Source organism: Protomyctophum parallelum, assembly GCF_964188405.1.
Source record: "Protomyctophum parallelum genome assembly, chromosome: 19".
NCBI lineage: Eukaryota > Metazoa > Chordata > Actinopteri > Myctophiformes > Myctophidae > Protomyctophum > Protomyctophum parallelum.
The window spans coordinates 28,191,842-28,217,680 of NC_139717.1; the positions used below are offsets into that span (position 1 = coordinate 28,191,842).

General features: G+C 42.3%; 1 protein-coding gene across 1 annotated transcript in view; it reads left to right on the forward strand.

Moving 5' to 3' along the window:
* The first annotated feature begins 432 nt into the window (after positions 1–432).
* The window catches only part of snap25a (synaptosome associated protein 25a), a 41,377-nt gene continuing 15,970 nt past the window's right edge, over positions 433–25,839 (forward strand). The window contains exons 1-3 of the mRNA XM_083790087.1: positions 433–569; positions 19,989–20,132; positions 22,395–22,436. Of these exons, the coding sequence (XP_083646213.1) occupies positions 20,061–20,132; positions 22,395–22,436 (114 nt within the window). The 5' untranslated portion in view covers positions 433–569; positions 19,989–20,060. The remainder of the gene's footprint in view (positions 570–19,988; positions 20,133–22,394; positions 22,437–25,839) is intronic.

A 25,839-nucleotide genomic window follows, 5' to 3' on the forward strand; every position in this document is an offset into this window, starting at 1 on the left:
TGTACAAAAATAACCAAATGGACCGGTAAGGGTCCATTTGGTTCCAATTTGAACCCATTTGAATTATAACAAAAACCAGCATGACCCCTGGCTTAGGCTGGCTACAATATTGACACAGAAAGCATGACATGTAAAAAAAAACATACATCTAAAAATAGCACATGTTTTTTGTGATGCCTTTCCCATGCTCAGCTGGCACATTACAAAGGCATACAGAAGTCTCTCTCCCCCCCTCCCTCCCCCTCCTCTCTCTCTCTCTCTCTCTCTCTCTCTGTCTCTCTCTCTCTCAACCCCCCTCTCAATTAACCCCCCCTCTCTGTCCCCCCCCCACCCTGTCCCTCTCTTTTGACAGATATCTATTAAAAGCTGCTGACGTAAAAAGCATCCGCCATCTTTGACTACACTGCTTTCCCATTGAAGAGGAATTGAGGAGGTACATCAGCCACGCGCAGTGCCTTTGCAATTTGCAACCATCCAGTCACACACAGAGAGGAGGTGAAATCGGTTAGTTGTTGAATTACGCAGACATCTTTCCTCACTACTGACTGAGGCAACGGCAAGGGACACAGGTAGGAGACCAAATAAGGCATGCAGCCTACCCACCTGTTTTATATAATTTCTGTATATTCCGGATATTCTTTTGGAAAACAAGCATGGACTATAAACATTTGAGAATAATTTTCTTTGGATACCGCCTTTGTCTGTTTTTATACTTTTATACTGCCAGCGTCCATTCAATTTGAACCTTAATTACCGTTCAATCTGCATTTGATAATTGGAAATACAGCTGTTATTTAGCACCACGGGGGACCGTTGATGGAAAGAGGCAGGGTAGAATGACAGAGGAAACAGAACAGAACAGAACAGAACAAAACAGGCACGCCTTATTGTGAAAGCATGACTCCAGCGGTGTGATAAATCTCATGTGTGCAATAATAGGCTAATGCATTATCAGGTGTGGGGCGTTTTCCGCCTTCCAGAACCTCGGACAGCGCCAGTCTCCAAGCTTTTTATACCTCGATCCTTTCCTGAATGTGTAGAAAGCGCACTGGAAAGCGAATGGGTTCCCGTGTTGAGTACATGTTAGTATAGTATTCTGTTCATTCACTCGTGAGGGGAAACTATAGCGTTGAAAAGGTCATAGGGATTCTTCATCATTTAAGCCTGAGGGAAAAGTAATGATGCATTTTTTACAGCCGCGGGGCTGTGTCTAAAGCTTAATTGGTGAGAGAGAACCTGTAACGGTGTATATGCTCCAAAGCTGAGAGGGGCCATATACTGCTGATGGCACAGCAGAATGGTGAATGATGATAAATCTATATAGCTTTAGTTTCAAGTCGGGCCAGCCAGGAAAGCAAGAGCGTCCCCGCTATATCGCGCGGCTACGTGATTTGTATTGGAAACGAAGCGGAGAGATCCTCATACATCACCATTATAATGGATGTGACGGCCACAGGTGCTGCTGGCTTGATGGAGGGAATGTCATCCTATTATAATAGCGCCCGACTGAGACGAAGACAGGAGGGTAAACAGGGGTCGAGGTGCATATGTTCCTTAAATTTAAATTATTTTATTATGTTATTAGCTCGACCAGGCTTGTATCCCGTCTCTTTCCTTTGTACGCAGTATAGTTTTGCATCACAATCGGCAGCGTCCTCGTCACTGACAGGACTTTTCCATGACGAGGCGACGATAGAAAATGAGTCTTTCCCAGTGGGCTGGGTGCGTGACTGATAACAAGGCGATGGGCGGGGGCTTAGTAATTGGAAAAGCGGAGGAGGGAGGAGAGCGGGGCTGCGGGGGTGGACGGCGGTGAAACCCGCACTATGACACCTCCAGCACCCCATCAATTCCATCGTGCATGCATGCTATACGCAGCTCGTTTCCAGTGAGCCCTGCCTCCTGGCAAGTGGCAACACGCACGCACGGGCACGGCCATCACCACCAGGCCGACTCCATCCATTGAAATGCTGTCCTGTCCACCTGTTCATCGCAGAGTGAGATATATAGCCTCTCTTACTGGTAAATGTTGGCTGAATGTGGGTGCTCTTCTTATGTGTAGGCCACACAACATTAGTAAACATGTTTACATGGTTTAAGTGCACTTAAATCATACATTTTATTTTACTAAAACTCAACTGAGTTAATGGTGTACTTGTAGCCTATACCGTTTTTTTGTTTTCCCCATCTTTGCCAAGCATATGGAGATCTACAAGCTCACAATGCTTCACAGCGTTGTGAGCTTGTAGATTTGCTATAATGATCCCTCCAGAATGTGTATGTTGGGGCTTCTGGTAATAAAAGCGTATAGATCTTGGAATCTATTGGCAGCATACATATTAATAAAGACAGGCATCAGGGATGAACTGTGGTCTATACAGTATGTTTGGAGCTCTGACTCAGTCCCCCAACACCCCCTCCTCCCCCCGACGGGGAGAGCAGACAGTCACACGCACACTTCGGCTGCCACGACCAATATCGCCTTTATATTCCACAGTTGTGACTGCAGAAAAGGAGGGGGGTGCGGGTGCATGTGGGAGGCTGTGAAGGGGCTGTTCTCTGGATACGCCGTGACTCACGATACCATCACCCTCCGTTGATTGTTTCTCGGCAACAGCTTGACCGTCATTCTTTTCATTCGGGCAGTTTTACGTCTGTACATTGTCCTGCTTTGAAATGATGCCAACACGCTGAAGATCAATGGTTTTGAACACCTGACTGGCTGGATGGCTGGCTGACTCGTGTTTTGTCGTGCTGAGGCAAACAGGATCAATGTCTTACTGTGGCATACTTTTACTATAGCCGTTAGGTCACCAAGTCAGGTACATTTTTATCATATATTGATAAGAATAACTACTACTCGATCATACATAGTTCACACTTCACACGGAAGATTGCATTTAGCTCACAGTAATTTAAACTTAAATTAACAGAGTGAGAAAATGGACACTATAGAATTCAATAAAAAGTGAGGATGTTGCTGCAGAACTGTCCTGAACTGATTTGATCAGGGTGTTTTTCTGTTCCTGTCACATTATGGAAGTAAGTCAGGGCAGACAAGGAGATGACATGTCCTTAATGAGATATTGTTATGTTGAATTATCCCGTGGTGCTGTCATCTCTGTATCCGTATCTCTCTCTCTCTCTTTATCTCTAACTGGCTCTCATTCTGTCTTTGTATCTCTCTCTCCCACTCTACCTCTCCCTCTCTGAGCCATGATGCCTATACAGTATATTCTTGGTTCACAGACCATCCAGAAGTGATTCAGACATGGCTATTCTGTCTGGTATTATGAACAAGGGATTATATCTGGTTCTTGGAGATAGCACAATGGGGCTATTCTTCCGTTTTCAGAGTCTTTACTTTCATTGTATTCCAAATCTCTCATGTGATCCATTTGTTCCAGACCTGGAAAGGATTCAAATATCGTGTGTTAGTTTATTTCAGGCTGACAGTCTGCACTCACAATTACGACGGACACGTTGCAGTCGTTAAAAAGCTATTGCAAACAGACTCATTAAAATGACAATTACATTTCTACCGAACTTTTATGGACATTATACATTTGTAAATCTTCAGTATAAACTCCCTGAACGTGTTGAAGACTATGTAGGCTAAAAAGGCAAAGCATGAATGGACATAGGACTTGAGAATTTGTAATTGTGTATATCCTGTCTGTGAGACACACTGAGTCCCTTTTCAATAACGCTGCACGGTATAGGCAGTGTCTTTAACAGCGATTTATCTTCATGGGAAGTGGAAAGTCAGAGTGAAGCAGAGTGTATTTGTTTAGTGTTCAGTCAGCCCCCAGGGGGGCACCCATCACTCTCCACCAGACTCTCTGCATGTAAACAAATACATAGTCATACAAAATGGCTACCTCGGAGGCTGTTGTAGAAAGAGGAGGAATAGTCAATATTGACTGTCTCCCTTGAGAAATGCTAAAGTGTAAATGTAATATTCAGAACAAACCAGTTTGATTACAGGTACTGTATGATGGGAGAAATCTTTTTAATATCATAATATTGCAATATTTGTTAGCATGAACAGAGTACAAATAATCAAGGTAAGTATTCTTTTAATTCTTAAAGCTAAAGTAAATGTTCATCGTTCAGGACCAAAAATCATAATGGCTGTAGAGATGCTGGGGGTGACAACGCCAAACACACATACATTGATTTATATCTAAATTTAGTCTTGTTTGTTTTCTCTCAAACGACCGTTCTATCTTACTACAACTGACTCCATAGAGCAGTGGTGCTCTATGGAGTTCTAATTTTATCTCACAAGTGATACTTTTGTATGGGTTTTTTTAACGGAGGGGGGAAATCAAGCATTCCTCCATTAGCTCAAACATTTGAAACCATACTGAAAGAGACGTACGTCTACAAGCCATTAACTGCGCTGTCTGACACGGTCTCGTCTTTCTGCTGCCCTTCCTCTCTCCCGCACACGTGCGCACGCACACACACACACACACACACACACACACACACACGGCTAGACTGCGCTGTCTTTTTGATTAATGAGAGAAATTTATAGAGAGAAGGTGAAAGTGATTAGAGTGAGTGATTAGAGGGAAAGAGAATACCGGTAAGAGAAGATTGAAATGTAAAATAATATGGCGAGGGAAAAAAATTATATGTAGGTGGAGTTAAACGAAAAACTGTTCACTTAGTAATGATCAAATGAAGCCCTCTTTCTGCACTTATGAGTGTGGGTTGCTCTGCCTGCTAGAAACACACAAAAGGAATGGAAGCGGATATCGAAAAGTTTGGCTCAACCAGGACAAATATTTTAGTTATGGTACTTATTCCCAATGCCGTTTGGGGACCTCTGTGAAACTTCAATAAAAATAAAACTGTAACTGTAAATTAACGTTGGCTGCTTGCACAACATCAATTTGTAGTGTTTGTGTACAATGCACACACATGCAACCCAGGCACTGTCCTCCCGAAGTATATTCGGGGTGCCTGATACAATTTCACACCGAACCACACCCCCAATCGTATCATTTTCACCACATTATTGCTGGAGACGAGCATATTGAATGCAGAACATACCGTAAGCCTTCCCTGGGTCGGCCAAAGCTTTCATGGTCAGGAGAAAAGCATGTACTAACAGACCAGAGTGAAGGCATATTATCCCTGCTTCAGTGAAACATAAAGCAAGAGATTCATCTGCTCGAGTCAACATGAATGTATACGTCCACATCCTCCATTACGCGCCATTGTTGTGCTGTGGGCTCAGGTGCAACGCTGCCCTCTGCACTATGCCAGCCAGGCGTATAAGAAGTACAAAGATGTGTTGCTTAAGTGACAGTAGCAGTAGCAGCACCACACTGTAAAATGAAATGGGATTACAATAAAAGTCTTAAAATATTGGCAACAAAATATACTAAATGTATTCAACAAAATGCAAGCTACGCTCGCAGATTTACAAGCAAATTGGTTACTGTATTTTGTAATATATTCTAAGGGCCCTATCTTGCGTCAGAGTCACTAAATCTGTAATAGCGTAAGAGGCGTTCACCCGTAGAAATTGCTATCTTGTACCCCAGCCTACTGTAAATCCCCAAAACACATCCGCTACCCGTTAGATTATGCATAGGTGTGGTCTAAGTGTTACAATAATGAAACCAATCACCGTGCCACATGCCATTGCCTTTAAGAGAAGACATTATGCCCAGTGATATCTTGCCTTACACTATGGCCCTGCCTTTGTTTTGTGTGACCAGTATAGCTCCTCTATCTATCATACACGATTCCTCTCTGCGACCAACACAGTCTCACTCGCATAAAAGCAGGGACTTTGTGCTAGTCTTTAATTGCCTTTCAATGAAACCGCATTTGGTTGACACAAATATCATCTATGTGTTACTGATTATGGGGAATGAAATCGTGCTTCGCTCTTCGAATAGACAATTATATAAACACAAAGGACACAAGGAATTGACACTCTGCTGATCATAGTAAAATTACTATCATGTTCTGCTGTTGTGCGTCAAAGGCAGCTCCAACTCAGGATAATGGAAGGTTCTAAACCCGCTACAGTATATGCGGGTAAGGCACGGCATATAGCGGTTATATATGTTCAAATAATTGCAGCGGAGTAAAAAGTACAATCTTAGTATAATGTATTGAAACGTACAGTACTTGAGTAAGCATTCCACCACGAGTTCTTCGTGAAGCTGTGTGTGTGGATTTTGTGGCGATAATGTTGTTGAACCATGTTGCTGGTTGGGTTGGGTAATTTATGGTGCTGCAGTGCAGTAGGACAGGATGTGGGCCAGAATTGGTAATGCAGGTTAGCCCTCCACTGTGCTTTTACATACAGTAAACCTCTAACAGTATAGACTACAACAGTGGCTATATACATTGGTGGCATACAAAAGTAGCAGAAATAGTCAATGTACTGTACAAGATCAACACGTCACAATGTGTTGTGAGCTTTAAAAAAAACATTTATTAATTGTAACCGAGCAAGGCAAACGTTTAAAAGCTCCAAACATACTGTATAGACCACAGTTCATCCCTGATGCCTGTCCTTATTTTAAATAAAACGGCCAGCCCACAGAGTACATACCTTCCATGCTGTAGTACACACCTTGGTGTGCAGAGTGTTAACTGAAAAGTTCGAAGTTGAGGTTTAGTCTTATTCCATCAATTCAGAAAATTGCTTGCATCTTTATGCTTTAATATAAATTATGAATCTGACATGTGTTGGTATATTGATTGGTATGCGATACAGATGCCACAGATCATACTGTTTATACTCTTGTTTTGTGGGCATTCTGTGTAAAGCTTTCTGATGTGCTAAATACTTACATTACCATAATCCTGTGTGAGCAAAGCATACAATAATATACAGTATAATTACTTATTATTCATTATACAAGTCTGATAAAGGTCCTAGGTAGTACCTACTGGACACATCTATAGCTTTGATATAAAAAATATACTCTGTATACCAGGATACCTCTGTTATGAACACATAAGATCTGTGGTTGATGTATTGATTTATTATAAAAATACAAAAAACCGTAGGAGTTTTTATATCTTACCTTTGGCCGAGTATGAATGTTTGAACTATGAAGGTATACTAGCCTGCAGGCAAATCCCAGAGTACTGTGTCGCCTAATCTCTGCATGTTGTACACTGGTCCCCTTTGCCACAGACAATTTGCATAATAGGCTATACAGCACACGCGTACCCATACAGTACACATGTACACACACGCTTGAGTAAAACGGTTCTATAATGTTAACACAGAACAAAGACATACTAATGATTCTGTACACTACTGTATGCATGTTTCTGCCTGAGAGGTTTGGCTTTAATCTCATGTGTTCTTGGTATGAACTTCTATGAAGCCATGTTCGAAATGGTGCTCCTTTGAGCCACATGGGAGTGTGTAGTCAATTAGACGCAGCTGTAGGTAACAAACTTTACAGTACCTCCGTATTTTGACATAAAACATATTCCTTATCCCAAATGTGTGGGATGAATCCTTCATTTAAGGAGGACACATTTTAACTCATGTTGCTCAATTCTGATAAAATATGTAAAAAAAAAGGAAATTGGGTGAAAAGCTGAATGAATGTAATATTATAAATATGGATGTATAAAGAAAAAGCACCACACAGTATTTCTTGTTAGGAGTAAGGGCATATTTCATTATCACATTATTACTATTATTATTTGACTACCCATTCATTGCTAATTAATTACTCCGATCAGATATCCACAACAGTTTATAGCATGTTTTGTTGACAGTTCTATAAGGGGGCATATACAATAATAGATATATAGAGGTTATAATGGAAAAAGGAAATTTGATATTTTTTACGAGTGACTACAGATTCAGCCAAAAAGTATTTCTTGGCTCTACGGTCCACCTAATTACTTTTTTAACGTCTCTTTTTTATGACTTACAGTATATTTAACAACCTCTAATGTGACACTAAGTGGCCTGCAGGCTTCTGAGGCTCGGGTCCACAAATGAAACAGAGAGCATTGTTTTGTTATTTTCTTGTTAATCAATTAAATGATTCCTTCTAGCAGTGAAATGACACATTGGAAACAGAAATAGAATATCAGAAGGCAAAGGTGCTTCTTGGTAGAAGCACAGTAATGAAAAAAGCATTGTACAAATATAGCCCATGCTGAAAGGGCCGTGTTTCCGTGACCAAAGGGATAATGATGAAACGCATCAATAATGATTAGGACATTAACAGCTTGATGGCCTAATAGCGTAGAATCTCTGCATGCAACATCAGAAAGGGTACACGCTCAAGGGGATCCTCCACTCCAATGTCTCCTGCCTTGGATTTCCATCAAATCCCCATACATAAAAAAGACATAATTTTCTTTGTTTAGTTTGTTTGTTTTTCCAGAGAGCTCCAGAATCTGTTGTCCCTAAAAATTAAACGGAAAGGTTGTGCAGAATTCAAAACACAGGCTGTAGAGCCCTTACTGGAAATCACCAGGTTGATTGCTGGCCATGTTCCATGCTGCGTTGTCCCCACCATCCATCCCAGTGCTCTCATCATCTCACCTACTCTTGTTCACTCTCTCTCTCTCTCTCTCTCTCTCTCTGCCCCATCCAACCCCCCCCCCCCCCACAATCCCAGACTGCCAGCATCTCCCCCTGAGTGGCTCATATTGTCGTGTGTCACTTGTCACTCCTCATATCCTTGTAACCTCTCAGAGGCAAGAGTGTCGGCTATAATAGTTGCACCGTTAATAAATGTGTCCCTGGGTCACTCCCAAGGGTCGGGCCAACGTACTATGGCCAGAACACCCCCTACACCCTCTTTAAGCACAGAGGTGACGGGCAGTGAGAGGATGAAGGGCGTTGGCAGGGTCCATGTTTAGCTCAGCCTGCCTTGTAATACTGCATTATGGCGGGGATTATGTGAGGGCTAAACGCTCTCTTCTGGGCTTTGTTGTTTTGTCTTGTCTGCTTTTTGATTGATTGATTGAATACTTTGTATGGACAAGCACAGAGAAGTACAAATGAAGTACAAATACAAGTATAAAATGATTTATTCAAGAAAGCCTATTGGCTTTTTTGCGTGGACAGGATACAAACATGACCAAATAAACACACTGACAGGTGGCAGATGCAGATAGCACATTAAAAAATATATAGATTATGTTCCCCCAAGCTATCATGCTTGATCATGGAGGGGAGTGCCCACATCTGCAGCAAAGATCCTTTTGCCCCAGATGTTTAATAGTCCAGATGTGTGGGTGGGAAGGGGGCGGGGGAGGTTCATCAGTAAATGTTCAGGCTTTTCCTTAAGGTGGCCTTCAGTTTCTCTGGTTGGCCATCAGCATTTACAGGAGAAATTTAGTCATATTGGCTTCTTTTTTTTTGCATGACGTGCAGTTCAACAGTTATAGGCCAACATGTAAACTTGTAAAGCATGCAGCCTGGTATGGCACACAAGAATCTGCGATTAGCAGCGCACACACAGCCACACAGAGGCAATGATAGGGGCTACTACTGACCCTTGTGCCTTTGAGTCTGCTCAGCAGTTCAGAAACTGCCATCAGTAACAAATGGGAGCCGTTAACCATGTATCATGTACCACGATCCACATGCTCAGCAGATCTAGGAAAATTGTATGTACAACAAACATGCTTGGGCTGGCTGACCCATATAGCTTTAAACGATCCACTCAACAATTTGAACGCTGTTCTGTATCCTCGCCAAATTCCCTAAGATAGATTCCCCAAGATACTTTTCAGCAAGAGATGGCAGCTCTCTACTACTCCAGAAACAGATGAATGCTGAGACACAAAAGCGCTTGTTTTATATACTGTGTTTTTGTAACACCCAGATTTTTGTAATGCCACCCCTTTAGAAAAATATGAATGGTTTCTTAAATAGTCTAATTTATAGAATGAGGAGAAAGTCATCATTAGTTTATAATGATAATGTTTTTGAGTTCCAGTCCTGTCTATATTGACATTGAGAGCGTTAGCATAGTGATTTCTACAACATTACAAGTAAGACGCGCAAACGCGGGAAGCTACTGTGTGTGTGTGTGTGTGTGTGTGTGTGCTACAGCTGCGCCCTCTGGTGGCGGGCGGGTGGTGTCACAGCGGGACAGACAGACAGACAGACACACACAGACACACAGACTCTGCAGGGTCTCATAGTTAGTGCTCAGTGCATTCGCAATCACAGCTGAATAAGTAGCAAACCATATGGTAGCATGAGGCAGCTTGATGTACTGTACAAGCACTCACCCTGGACATGACACTAGTATGTCACAGAGATTAACCCTCAATCCAACACATGGCCATGATGCTGAGTATGTAGCATTTTTATAATCTTTGGTATGACTCGGACATTCTTGTACAGTGTATCAATATTATATCCATATCATGAGATTAGACTGGATATTGTCTGTGATTTTGGATATTGTACTATTGTGATATGGCATAAAGTGTTCTATAAAAATATATAAATATCAGGATCAGGAAATATCGGTACAGGCAGATACATCTAAATGATCGGAATCGGATCGGGAGCAAAAAATGTGATCGGGACATCCATAATTAAAGGGATTAATCTTTAACAGCAACTTGGGTCAGGGGATACAAGTGTAGAGTAAATGGAGAGAGAGAGAGAGAGAGAGAGAGAGAGAGAGAGGGATCAGGGATACATCACCATTCCCTTTCATTGCCCTGCTGAATAGCCCCTGTGGGAGAGGAGAGGAATGCAACAAAAAGGTCACCAGAACTACGGTTCAGGTTAACTGTTTTGACTAGATTTGAAGTGGACAGGTTGCAACCACACTTACAGTAGATGATCCTCTGGTTGTCCACGCGTTACAGTAAGTCATGCATGGGGTGGTTACAGTGAAGCCAGATGAATAAGTGATGGAGTTCACAGCATCTCACGGTCAATAATACATTGCATTCTGGACCACTGGGATGCAGTTAATGTTAGCTCTTCTACTGAGGGAGAGACACTCACACCGTTGGAGCTGGCAGTGTTGATTTGTGTTGTGTAATGTGGTGTTGTTACATTATTATCCTGCCTCACTGGGGTTCCTGCTGGTTGGTGTGTGTGTGTGTGTGTGTGTGTGTGTGTGTGTGTGTGTGTGTGTGTGTGTGTGTGTGTGTGTGTGCGCGTGCAATGTGCATTTGTGAGTGGTGGTGGTTAGCGTGGGCAGTCAGTGTGTCAGAGGGAATCTACTGAAATGGAGGGGGCGCACTGGGTGTTCCCAGATGCTGAGTATGGTATTAGATAGGATGTTATTTGCTGTAGTTTCTAAGTTTGGTGTTCGCTTGCTGTCCTACAGTAGTTTGTAGCACTTGATGGTTTTCTTAGCACTCTTAGGTTTTCTTGTAAGCTCTAAGATCGGCTACTCCCCCAGAACCCAGAATCATACTCTGAAACTTTACAGAAATTGAAATTGGCTATTTTCAGCATTTTAGAAAATAAATTGCGGTATAAAATATGTGTCGTTAAAAATGGTGGGGTTGTAACTTGTGTTGCTGGTTCCAGTGTCGTCACCTCTGATCATACATACACATCTGACGAGCTACCCGAGCTGTGGTGTAGAGTGATCATTGTCCCGGTACCAAAGTCAGTAGACCTCACCCAGGCAGACAACATGATCTTCAAATTAACCCGTCTTAGACCCTCTGCTGAGAAACTCACAGAATAGCTTTCGCCCTGAGAGCACAATTTGGGTATAGTGGCCTTGGGGAGGATACAGGAAGGTTCCAGGGAGCAAAACTAGTCAACGATGAATCAGTGATCACCTTCCTGTCTTCCAAAAAGCTTTTGACAGCATACACTGGGGGGAACTCCTGAACATTCCTATGTGTCAGAAACATCAGAAACAAAATATAAATTAAAGGTTCAGTATCTTGCTTATAAGGAATAATCAACACAATGCCAGGAGGAGCCAGGGATCGAACCAGGAACAATCAGGTTCCCAGGACTATACTCTCACTGCCGCTCTGTGTGCAATATAAACTGTTGGGATCTGCATTTCCCCAGACAGAATGTACTGTACTTGAAGCATGGTTCTGACATTATACAATAGCGTATAGAGAAGCTAACGTCTAAGGCAGCCAAAACATGATCAATTTACAACTTCACTGCATCAAAGTCTCATCACTGATCTCATTTTGTCATTTGTTTGCTGGTTGTTCTCCCTGTGAGGGTATGTGTGTCAGATGGGGATGGATGGATGGATGGATGTGTAAACATTTTCATAACCATACTATATACACAATCTTCATACATAAAAAAGCAGGGCTGAAACATATTCCCCCTGGCAATAAAAATGAATGGCCAGAGGGGGGATGTCAACAGTAGAGGCGTGGATCCCCCAAAGCAAATAAAACCCAATCCAACCCTCCATGCATGGATGGATGGATGGATGGATAGATATGGATAGATATGGAAAGATGGCTGGATTGATGGCCAAGAAAGCGGGAGAGAGATGAAAAGGATGAAAAAATAGAGGAAAGGTGGGGGTGGTTAAACCTCATGTGATATGTAGCATGATATACTGTATGCCAGCCTTCAGGGGAATGAGAGGCGAATGGAAATGAGAAATGTGTTCATATCGTTGCTGTCAGGCAGAAACTTTCACAAATGAATGCACGACTTTGTTGTGTGACAAAAGTAATGAATATAGCCAATCTAGAAGCTCAACAATGCGTCGCATCCGTGTTAGCTCGTAGAGCGGCTATGTTAGCTCAAATTCTGTGAATTGAAATTTAAAGTGTCTGTCAGTTTTATAAATCTGTGGGGCTGGACATGCCCCCGCGGTGCCCCCCAGAACTCGTTGGATTGATGCTATCACCAAAAGGGCCTGTCGCTGGCCGAAGCCCAGCCCTATAGCACCGGACCGACCCAATTGGGGAAGATTGGTGAATCTGACTGGCTCTCTATACGCTTGTCGCCGCCCCTGTCATCGAGCGGGAGACCCGATGGTTGATGTTGATGGGTTTTTATAAATAATGAACGAATGAAAAAGAATACGAAAAGAGCTCAATTGCCCCCAATTTCTGGAAAAGTAACAGCTTTGAACATACAAGGTTTCCTCCCGGTAGAGACGAAATGTTTTACTGTGCTGCTGGAGATTGATCTGTCATAGGACTCTGGAGGCACTGGAAGGACTGATGGATGGATGGATGCATGGCTGGATGGATGCATGGCTGGATGGATGGATGGATGGATGGATGGATGGATGCATGGATGGATGGATGGATGGATGGATGCATGGATGGATGGATGGATGGATGGATGGATGGATGGCTGGATGGATGGATGGATGGATGGATGGATGCATGGATGGATGGATGGATGGATGGATGCATGGATGGATGGATGGATGGATGGATGGATGGGTGAACGGGCTGGAGGATAGATAGAAGGAGACTGATTCGATTAATTACGGGAAGATGGGCGGATGGATAGCGTAGAACTAATGTGCACAGACTGAAATTCCATGGCAATACTATTAACTGCCATCTTTCACCTTATGAGGACAAACTCACTCCTCCAAATTCACCTCCTGAGTGTGCCGTGTTGGCTCTTTCTCCTGTTAATTGCATTGGAAGCTGTAATAACTGCCATGTAAGCTATAAACTAGGGTTTACAACATGTTTTCTAGCGCTATAAATTAAGTCAAGAGGCCGCTCTACAAACCTCATTCTCCAGTGGTCCTTGGCACGGAATGGATGCAATAAAGAAAGCGTGGATCTTTATGTGTGTGTGTGTGTGTGTGTGTGTGTGTGTGTGAGTGTGTGTGTCCTCTGAGCATCTCCGATACTACTTGGTTTCTGCAGATCTGTGCTACTCATGCAGAAATATGTCTGTCACAATGGATTCCGTCCCCTGCTGTATTGTAAAGTAGGCTGATGATATGGTGATACAGTAAATACAGGAGTGCGTGCGTATGTGCCATCTAGTGCAGCAATGTATAAACATTCAAGAGTGTTACCAGATTGGTTTAGCTGTGCATGTGATGTCTTTGCTAACATCCCAAATACACCTGATGTTGTCTTTGTTGACACCAGTCACAAGGAGGTCCTGATTCTGGACGTGGGCTGTGTCTTTGATTTGTACATGGACCAGGCATTCCAAGATAAACATTCTAGTACCAACCAATACTTGGAAGTATAACAAACCTGGGGTATCGCTGTATATTTGCCATACTGATATTCGGAAGCCTGGGCCATGTGCATAAACTGACCATGAGTGGCCTAAGAATAGCTGGCATGACAAAGAGCAAGCCAAACAACTTGCCAAATACTGTTCTGTTTCGGCTGTTATAGGCAGTTTGTCTGTGTGGAGGAGGAGGTGCCATGTGTATCCTTAAGTGAACATGAACTGTCAACCCCGTTATATTTGTTTCCTTGTAAAATGTATTGTAATTTGTGGATTCAAATAAAGAACAAAAATGTGTGTATGTGTGCGCGCGTGCGTGCGTAAGCTGGCGCATAATCGTGCATGATTCTAACAGGGCCGCAGGAAGACAGCTGTGAGACAGATGTCAGAAGCAAACAAACAAGTATTCATTCTGTCTGACCTGTTTTACAATGCAACATAGTGTCAGTGCAGACTACCTCTGACCTGTTTTACAATGCAACATAGTGTCAGTGCAGACTACCTCTACCTGTTTTACAATGCAACATATTGTCAGTGCAGACTACCTCTGACCTGTTTTACAATGCAACATAGTGTCAGTGCAGACTATCTCTACCTGTTTTACAATGCAACATAGTGTCAGTGCAGACTACCTCTACCTGTTTTACAATGCAACATAGTGTCAGTGCAGACTACCTCTCATTCTGTTTTACAATGCAACATAGTGTCAGTGCAGAGTACCTCTACCTGTTTTACAATGCAACATAGTGTCAGTGCAGACTACCTCTACCTGTTTTACAATGCAACATAGTGTCAGTGCAGACTACCTCACATTCTGTCTGACCTGTTTTACAATGCAACATAGTGTCAGTGCAGACTACCTCTCATTGACCTCTGACCTGTTTTACAATGCAACATAGTGTCAGTGCAGACTACCTCTCATTGACCTCTGACCTGTTTTACAATGCAACATAGTGTCAGTGCAGACTACCTCTCATTGACCCCTGACCTGTTTTACAATGCAACATAGTGTCAGTGCAGACTACCTCTCATTGACCTCTGACCTGTTTTACAATGCAACATAGTGTCAGTGCAGACTACCTCTCATTGACCTCTGACCTGTTTTACAATGCAACATAGTGTCAGTGCAGACTACCTCTCATTCTGTCTGACCTGTTTTACAATGCAACATAGTGTCAGTGCAGACTACCTCTCATTGACCTCTGACCTGTTTTACAATGCAACATAGTGTCAGTGCAGACTACCTCTCATTTACAATGCAACATAGTGTCAGTGCAGACTACCTCTGACCTGTTTTACAATGCAACATAGTGTCAGTGCAGACTACCTCTCATTCTGTCTGACCTGTTTTACAATGCAACATAGTGTCAGTGCAGACTACCTCTCATTCTGTCTGACCTGTTTTACAATGCAACATAGTGTCAGTGCAGACTACCTCTCATTCTGTCTGACCTGTTTTACAATGCAACATAGTGTCAGTGCAGACTACCTCTCATTCTGTCTGACCTGTTTTACAATGCAACACAGTGTCAGTGCAGACTACCTCTCATTCTCATGGACATAATGTACATTATCCTTAACAACATAGTGTCAGTGCAGACTACCTCTCATTCTGTCTGACCTGTTTTACAATGCAACATAGTGTCAGTGCAGACTACCTCTCATTCTCATGGACATAATGTACATTATCCTTAAAGCTGAGTATCCCATTGACCTGTTTTACAATGCAACATAGTGTCAGTGCAGACTACCTCTCATTCTCATGGACATAATGTACATTATCCTTAAAGCTGAGTATCCCATTGTAATGGGATGACAGTAAACACAAGCCAATCTTGAGACAATATTTCAGAATTGGAAACTGTGATATTATATTAGTGGTAATGTGCTAAATAGGAAAGGCATGGTGGAAAGTGGTTAAGTATTTGGCTTACATGTGTCAGGTTTGCTTCTGGTAGAGTCGTAGGCACTTCTTTAGACACGTCTTAATTATATTATGGTAATTTGCTGTGGGTTGAAGTCAACCATACAGAATGTCAGTAAATATTCAAACATTATGACAACCAATGTCATTGTCCATTGCATATAAGGTTGCAGCAGTTAATTTAATCATACAAAATACAACACTATTGTATATATTTTCAAAACCTTTTCATTGGATTTGGCCAAACAGTCAAGTCTCCAAGATTCAAGAACAGGACAGTTTTTTTGTTTTGTTTTTTTGGCCAGACTTGTAGCAGGCTAAACATTTCCGCAAAGGGCCCTGCCAGCTCTCAGTGGGTGTTGTCTGCTTGCTAGCCTGAGCCCAACACAAAAGCAAATTTTAACCTGCCCTTTGGGGTGGATCCTACCAAGAGAAAATCTGCAATTTGTTTCTACAATGGCAGAATCGTCATGGTAACCGTTCTACCTGAGACACTGTTGAATGAATCTCACATAATATATATTAATATTGAACATACATGATGTATTGTACAATGGTGCATAATGTTTCACCAATAAATAATGTCTCCACTAACTGTAACTCTAAACCAAATTCCAAATTAATTCCAACCCTAACCCCATCAAGCTATGAAAGAATCATGAAATTTGCTAAAACGTTCACTTATTGATTAATTTATGTAAGTCTTAATTTTTGTCCCATCCATGTTTTCATTCCTCATTTTCTCTGTGTGTGTGTGTGTGTGTGTGTGTGTGTGTGAGACACATGTTGAATAACCCCGCAATGAACTCTTCTAAGAGCTTAAACTGGATGATTTTAATCAGTCTTTAGAGTAGCTAAGATGCAAATGCTTAAAATGTAAATGAGATGTTTGAAAGAAGAAGAAAAAAAAGCAGTCAATGTGTGTTAAACATTAATTGCCTGTATTTGGTTATGTAATTGGACGGGGGTGGGCTTTGTCTTGCTTTAGTAACTAGTTTTGAAGTTTGTTTGGACTGTTCTCTGGAAGATTTATATAACCCTTCATGTCTGTGCCGATTTGAAATGATGCAGGGGAGCGAGAGGAATAGGGACTGAAAGATCGGCGAGAAGAGAGAGAAAGAGCACGGAAAGATGGGAGAGAGAGAGAGAGAGAGAGAGAGAGAGAGAGAGAGAGAGAGAGAGACACAGCGAGAGAAAGAGCACAGAAAGATGGGAGAGAGAGAGAGAGAGACAGCGAGAGAGAGAGAAAGAGCACGGAAAGATGGGAGAGAGAGAGAGAGAGAGACACAGAGAGAGAGGAGAGAGAGACAGTGAGAGAGAGAGAGAGAGAGAGAGAGAGAGAGAGAGCAGAGACATATCTCAATATGGGCTGCAGGGACAAAATACATTCTGTAGTTCTGTACATAAACATAGCACCACTTAAACCCTACTTTGTTGTACAATGAATAGCGAAAAAAATTGTGAGCTTGTAGAACTGCTATTTTTGGACATTTGACCTATAAAGACATGTCGATCAGGACACAGAGTTGGAAGTGGTTAAGTTCCAGTGAAACAAAGAGAACAGTTCCGTCATACTTCATCTCTGAGAAACAGCATGTCATAGTAGGGATTTTGTTTGTTTGACCGAATCATTTACAGTGATACCAGTGTGTGCAAATTAAGGTTTTGACTGTGTATGATATGCGTTTTCCCCGTGTGTTTTTTTAGTTTTTACTCATGTGGATACGCCACTAGCAAAACTATATAGTACCTCATTTACAGCACCTGCTGCTTTCTTTTTTAACCTGCACCTTAGATTTAACCTCATTTACATACCTGCTACTTTCTCATGTTATATAAATGTACATATCTCAGATAGACCGGTTTCATTCCTGCTTTGTCCTTGCTATCTCTCTCTCTCTGGACGGCCATGCTTTATTCCTTTTTTGCACTAAAGATTATTCCACACACTTCTTCACCCCTGTGAACCTGTGATGTGACAATAAAGTTGATTTCTGATTCCAACTAATGACTCAATTGCAACTGCCACAACCTTCACCGAATTAATTCAGAATCCTCATGTGGCCTTAAGTCAGCCGTAGTGCTTCAAGGCCATGCGGCTTACTGACTTTGCATTTAATTTTAGTATCCCACATTATGTCTGTGCGCACACACACACACACACACACACACACACACACACACACACACACACACTTCAAACCGTGACATGCTAGTCATAATTCCTTGGCAGTAAAATGAAATGGCCTCATATCTTGCATAATGAGGATGTGGCCAGCATACAGTATGTTGCTGTGTCTCTACAGATATGAACAGAACATCAACAAGACAGGCTGGCAGCACATTCTGTCACTAAGGTGATACCCGATGAATAGTTTCTGTAACATGTCAAATCAGTATTCTCACTCAGACGTCACTAGAGGCCTGATTCTGTCTGTCCATGAGGTTAAGGCTGGTGGTTAGCTACGATGTGATGTCCAGTGTCAGTGTTTTATGTACATACAGAAGCATATTGTAGTAACCACAGCTTGTGACTAAAGTGGCTAAGTTATGACAGTTGGATGCCTTCTGCGGGTGGCCGGAGCAGGGCCCGTTTTCGATTGAAACAGGTGACACATGGCTACTTTAATAAGGCTGCCTATGAGGGGAGAGGATTGTGGCTACAGGGCCAACAGACTGTTTATGTCTCTGTCACTAATCCTCCAAAATACCAGTCACTCTTGTCGTATGAGACTGGCATTTCTCTGCAAACATCAAGCGCCTGCTCTCGCCCCATTCACTCACACACAAACAAGGTCTGCGAGTGCTGCTGCGCTTGCTAATCTTTCCATTATAGAAGCAGAAGCCAAGTTGACAGCACCATCTCAGTTTTCCTTCTTTTCCATATTCACTTTACTTGCAGTGTCAGGTCAGGTCTCATGTTCCTGTAGCCACCTTTGCAGTGAGTAGAATAAAGTCCACCATAGAGGTCAAACTCCACCCAGCAAGCCAAATTACGTCATGATGACGTCCTCCGGTGACGTTCAGGACTAGGCCAGATCAAAGCCCATATGGGGATGATCTTTACGTCATTTCCAGGACGTCTTCACCAGTTGAAATTATATAGCTTATTCTGTGCCAGATCTGACTAGTTATGATATGACTTAAGTTGATCTGGGCACGATCAGACTCTCTCTTTGGGATTGGGAGTTGAACACAGCTCAAGGCCCTTGTTGCATGTCATTGTAGTTCCATAAAAACTCAGTTGAAGAAGCTTACTCGGATCCTAAGCAGCACAGACAGTACAATATGCCAAGGTTGGGGTATTGTTCCCACCAGGGGCCAGCATCACTGCTGATTATACAGTATATACATGTTGTTTTGTTACAATTGTTCTCCAACAAGATATCTTGAAAACTACTTGTTGGATTGCTAACCAATTTTCTGTGCATGTTACCCGGAGCATGAACAGTAAACACTGCTGATTCTGGTCACTGCGTGGCTTCATCTCTCAAAGGCTCCAGTGCCCTCGTGCACACATCCTAGTGCCCTAGTGCACACATCCTAGTGCCCTAGTGCACACATCCTGGGCAGATTGCTGTGCAATTTACTAAGCACATTCATGCTTCCTTGAGGATGAACTCTAACCATTTGAGTGAACCCATGACCTTAACCTTCATGCACGGCACCCTGAAGTCAAAATATCAGCCTCTTAGTCTGTTTAGTGCTAGTCTTCCTTTATTACCAGCTAATGTTTTTCCATTTTAAATTTGTGCCTAGACCATTCCGACCAAATGCCAGGGTGTTGACAGACACAGGGTTTTCACACACGCTTTGTAACAATAAACTGGACATTGTCACATTACTATATTCATTACCTCATGAATGTCAATTATTTGGCCAGCGTGAGCTAAAAATATGTTTTTTTTCCAGTCCTCCCCGGATTCCCACTAGGATCTTCTCATCCCTGTTGGAGACCAGCTCCACCCACCACATCCAGCAACCATGGCAGAAGATTCGGACATGCGCAATGAGCTGTCGGATATGCAGCAACGCGCCGACCAGCTGGCTGATGAGGTGAGAACATCATGTTCACTTGATCCTATACTACAGTGTTTTCGCGCACAAACCAATTTCTTTTTCAAATGGATCCAATCTTACAATTTAGTCACACAATACTTTATTGGTTCAATATTCATAAAACACACAGATGTAACACTTTCTAGATAGCAGCACATCTATATGCAACAACAAGTTGCAATGCGAGAGTGACGCCATTTTCACTACTTTTGCGTGACACAGCATTAATTTAATTCATCGCAGAGAATGCTACATATTCTACATATTCAAAATGACAGGGCTGTGAAAATGTCGGGTGGAAACAAGCTCACAACATGATGAGACCATGAGACGTTGTGAGCTTGTAGGATGTCTATCTAATACCATGGTTTCCTACAGCTACAGTAAATAAAGATAGTGGCATCCTCCATATTCAACACCTCAAATGCATGTCTGTCCGTCATTGTAATAAAGCAGTCAAAAAGTGACACTGATAAAATATGAGGATAAACTAAGCCAAATTCCAAGGGCTGAGGAGTGGACTGTGACACCAAAAAAAGAGGCCAGTTCTTGCCTATTTGGACAATGAGCATTCAGCTTTTGAATTCTGGCCTGCATAACAATGGAAATTATACAACATATTGCATTAGCTGCTGCCTCTGAATAACAGTTATGGCTATTAGCCAGCATGTGTGCGTGTACGTGTGCTCGTGTGTGCATGCACATGTATATAGTATATCCATGCATGTGTGCGTGTGTGTGGATGCGTGCATGCGTGTGTTAGATGGAGAGAGTCTACCTGTATCTGAACTTATATAACTGTACTGCAATATACAATACTTGCTGTGTGCATGTACTGCATGTCTGAGAGGGTTAAAGGGAAAAACAAATAGCCGGAGAGAGAGACAAAGAGCGAGAGACAGATATACAGACAGACTCATTGCTAGCCTGGAGCAGATCAGTTCACACCCTCTGGAATCACATAAATGACTCACACTTGACACAGCTGAGCAGAATATTAAACACACGCTTACACACAGAAGCGTGCGCGGTACGCTGGCAGCCATGCAAACATGGTGCAGGCATAAAATGGCGGCATCACAATACCAGTTTCCTTTGTGCGCTATACTGATTTAGATGAACAGACATGGTGCACAAAGCGTAGCGAGAGAAAGCGCTGCAAGTCACACAGCAATGGCACGTCTGGGATGGAAGTGCATCGAGCTGCAACTGCAATGTCAGCGGGGTGAAAGGCTGGTCACTCAGCTTCAAGGGGATACAAGAAATAACAGTGTACACTAGTGTACAGTATATGAGACGATAAGGAGGCGGGAGAGAAGTGTGGCGGGAGAGGAACGAGGGAAACGAGAGGCGAGGAGGAGGAATAAGAGAGATTGAACCGAGGACATTATTGATTTAAAGGCTGTGTGCTATACATCTTATGCCCGATTTATAGTTGTGTGCTGGTGTCGCACACAGAATATAGACGATCTTCTAGAAGCTTACAACATTGTCACACTGCGACACATTGTATAAGCTAGCTGTAGATGGGCGATTTTCGGTGTGCCACATGATGCGCAAGCAGGTATAATTCAGGCTGTCAATTCCTCCTCTGTCCATTGCCCTTTGACCCCCTCCCCCCCACAGCCACGTGCTAAAATCCAGTGTGCACAATTCATTAACCTACACGGAAAGGTTTATTACGAGAATGTGGTAGCGCTTATGGTTAGACAACTATTCAAGTCAAAGGAGGTTCATTTTATCTTTGAAGTCAATTATCTTAGATCTTAATTAATATTCAATAATTAGGGAATTGATAGCAAGAACATACGGAATAATTAATAATTTCTGAGCCTGTAATTGCTGCTTATCGTGGCGATAGGATTTGCAGAATCTTATCGATCTCATTAATACTCAGGGCTGCAACGTGGTCACTCCTTTCATGTCCCCTTCAAGTCCACATAAACATGTTTTGCATGTTTGTGTTCACACATGAGTGGGTGTGTGCGTGCGTGCGTGCGTACGTGTGTGCACATGCACACACTTAACAATTAATTATCAAGTCTAGACTCTAGACTACCGCTTAGCTTACAGCGTGAACACAGGACTATGTTCAGCACTAGCACTAGCTCAGTTCATCCACTGATAGTCTTTTAAATCCACTTCATAAGATGTGCTGCAACTGCCCTGCATGATTTTCTAAAATATTTTTTACAACAATGTGTGTACGTGTGTGTACTGCATGGTTCTCATCTGTTATCTTGTCTGCTTTCTCCACAGTCACTGGAGAGCACTCGCCGTATGTTACAACTGGTGGAAGAGGTAAGAAAATCCCATAACACTTTATATTAAGGTTATATGAATATCTGTACAGTGTAAAATACAAATGGACCCTTACTGTATGTATCCACAAGACAGAAGTATCCCTTTCACATAATTTTAGCAGACTCTTTCAATAGTCTTGGAAAAAAGGATAGCTGAATCTTCTTTAATGTGTATACATATTTAATAATAAACTTGGGATGAACATTCTTCATGCACGGCTATACAGTCAATTAGAACATTGTACTGTAGTCATCAATCTGTTGAAGAGTTACAGTGTGGAAATGAGTCAGCAATGAGATACCGTATAGATAGACGTATAGATTACCATACAGTACACAGCAGTGCAGTGGCCTGCACTATAATCCTCATGTCCCCACACTATCAACAAAGAAAGCCATGCAAAGTAGAAACAGAAAATACAGTAGCTGCTTCAGAGCTGGGCAGCAGAGCACGTACAGTGCATGTATGAAACATACGAGGGCACTGCTGTAGATCTGCTGTTCCGTTCAGAACAGTACTGAGGCTGGCCTGGTACAGACAGAACAATGCAAGTCCCTTGTTATTTTAGAATACATGGTTCTGCTGTACGGTCCAGAGTCGGACCCATACAAAGTCGTAAATACATGAATATATAAAACAAGAAATGATGACAGTCATATTACCCCCACCAGCTGCTAACTTGTCGAGATATGAATATAGGCTATTTCATTTATTTTGTATTATATATTTTGTGGGTGAATGCCTTTGGTCCGACATACCATTGGTCCGAAAAACGACAACCCACCTCAAACCCTAACCTAACCATAACCGCAAGCACGGGAGCAGGCGCTAGTCCGAGGTGCGGACGCATGTCGAACCAATGCTCCGTCGGACCATAGTATGCATCCCATATTTTGTAAAGGAATGGTTTTGGTCATACAAGGTTTCCAACTGACGGCAAGATATTGTTCTGAATCAGTATCAGTCAGTTTGATCAGATTCCATTCAAATTAGCTACTATGACTGCCTATGAATTCCACAGGCCTGGGTACACAGGTGGGGGATATGTGGCCCGGCCGCTCAGCGCTCACATCACAGCAAGTGAGTTGTCTCTGTTGCGCACCATTGCGAACAATGTCAAACTGTCGTGATTCTGTCATGATTGTAACAGCAGAACATTTCCCAGTTAGATCAATGTTTAAACAAGGATAGGATGATGAAGTTGTACTTTGCTTGTAGCATAGTATTATCACAACATGAAGTTATACCATGATGTCATAAATGGCGTTATATGAGCAAGGATAGGATGATAAACATGAAGCGCTTGTCCGTCCGTTGTGCATTTAGGTGCGAGCGGAGTGAGAAGAAAATTGATCTGCAGCATGACAGGCAGGCGCAGCTGAAGCCAAGTGGCACAACAAGCACTAAATAATATAGATATAGGTCCAGTACTGGTTGATGCGTTTGTAAAGCGGTATACTAGGTAGTATTTATTAATAGAGCACCGACGTCCGGACTTCACTCGCTCATCCCCTGGTTCACGGCAGTTTTTAACAATAAACAAACTGTCTCTTGGCGATATTGTTGGGGAGGTGTCTCTGTATCGTTTACGATGGTCAGTCACTCATATACGATACAGTCTGAGGCCAGAGGAGCGGGGAGGCGGGTGAGTGTGGGGAAGCCCACGGCAACTGGCACGAGAATTAGTCACTCGCTGGTTAGATATTCTATTGTAAATAGCAGACCAAACAAGCTCACAAAGTGGCTCGGTAGTGAAGTTTCAAAGATGTATGCACATAGCGCAAACAGCTTTTTTTTTAAATAATATATTTATTGTATTTCTTTTCTTTTTTTACAAACAGACAATACAACAGAACAATAGATAATACATCAGACAATACAATTACAGTTGTACATACAGTAAAAACATAGTACATACATAATAAACATATAACATATAAATACCATATAATAAAATAAGAGCACTTAGACTGGTCAAACAGCACATGTTAACTGAGCCATGTATGATAATGTAATAGACGAACAACACGCATTTGTGCGACCAGGTCGCGTATCAAATATGAAGGACACCTACCCAACAATATCGCCGAGACAGGTTTGCATGGCGCACGTTTGATGCACAGCAACTGTGGGGAAAAAAAACAATCCAAGTTTTGCTGGAAATAAGCAGACTTGGCAACCCTGGTTGCTGCTGGCTGTCCCATTGCCCAGAGACGAGGCAGCCGTGTTGGGCTGGAGACAGTCAACCAATCAGAACTGCTCGACTAGGTCGTCTACATTTCATGATCGTTGTCTAACCAGCTTGCTAAAGCAGCTGGTAAAAAAGTCTTATGCCAGTGCAATGAGTCTATGACAAGCTGTGTGTGAAAAATGATAAATCATTTTAAAACCGCACATATTGCTTTCTCAGACAAAGTGGATCGCTGTTGGATTTTGATCATCTATTATTAGATGATCAAATATTTTAACAGGTTACAGAGAATGACAATTGTAAAGTTCCACTTTTGTTCCACTCCAAAAAGGAAAGGAGGACACAACTCAGTTGGCTTCATCATTGATTGGTTGGTTGGTTCTTGAATCAGGTTTTAAACCTTTGAAAACAGTTAATGCTAATCATTTTAACATTTCTAACTTTTTCAAATTATTTTGTAAAGATATACTTTTAGACTTTAAACACAAATGATGCAACTTGCAAACACAAAATGAAAGCAATACTGCAATGTGTTCCTTCCCCAATTCAAACTATAGCAATTAAACATACTAAACGCATTAGTCCATTGACGCCAGATTGTACATTAAGCAGCATTGCAAATATCATTACAAAACGATGTCACTGACCATTGGTATCTTTGGACTTGGAACCCAGGAGTAAAGCTTGCTTGTCTCTGGTGTTTTGTTTGAGAGAATGCTCCCTCCAGCCTTTTCAGGTGTTCCAACTCAGGCAAACGAGCAGCCATCTTGCTGGTGCACTCTGGGAGATGTAGTTACCTGAGGTGTCTGCTCTGATCATATATGGAAGATGCTTAGGAAAAGCACCACTCCTGAGTTTTGACTCAACAACAATGAAGCAGACTTAATACAGCATTAGGTGGAGAGAGTGAGAGAGTGGAGAGACAATATGAGAGAAAATGGAAAGCAAAGGAAGAGAGACAGAGAAAGAGAGAGTAGAAATCAGACAGACAGACAGAGACGAAAGAAAATAAATACAAATAAACTAATGAAAAACAAACAGACAGAAGTATAGATCTACAGTATATATAGCCTTCTGTCTATTAGATCTATCTAATCAAAGAGGAGCAATGAAACAAGAAATGCCGCCCTGGCGCGCTACGCTGTGCCATGCCATGCATCCCAGTGCATATCTCAAGGTCATATTGATCGTCCCTCCCTGGTACTACAA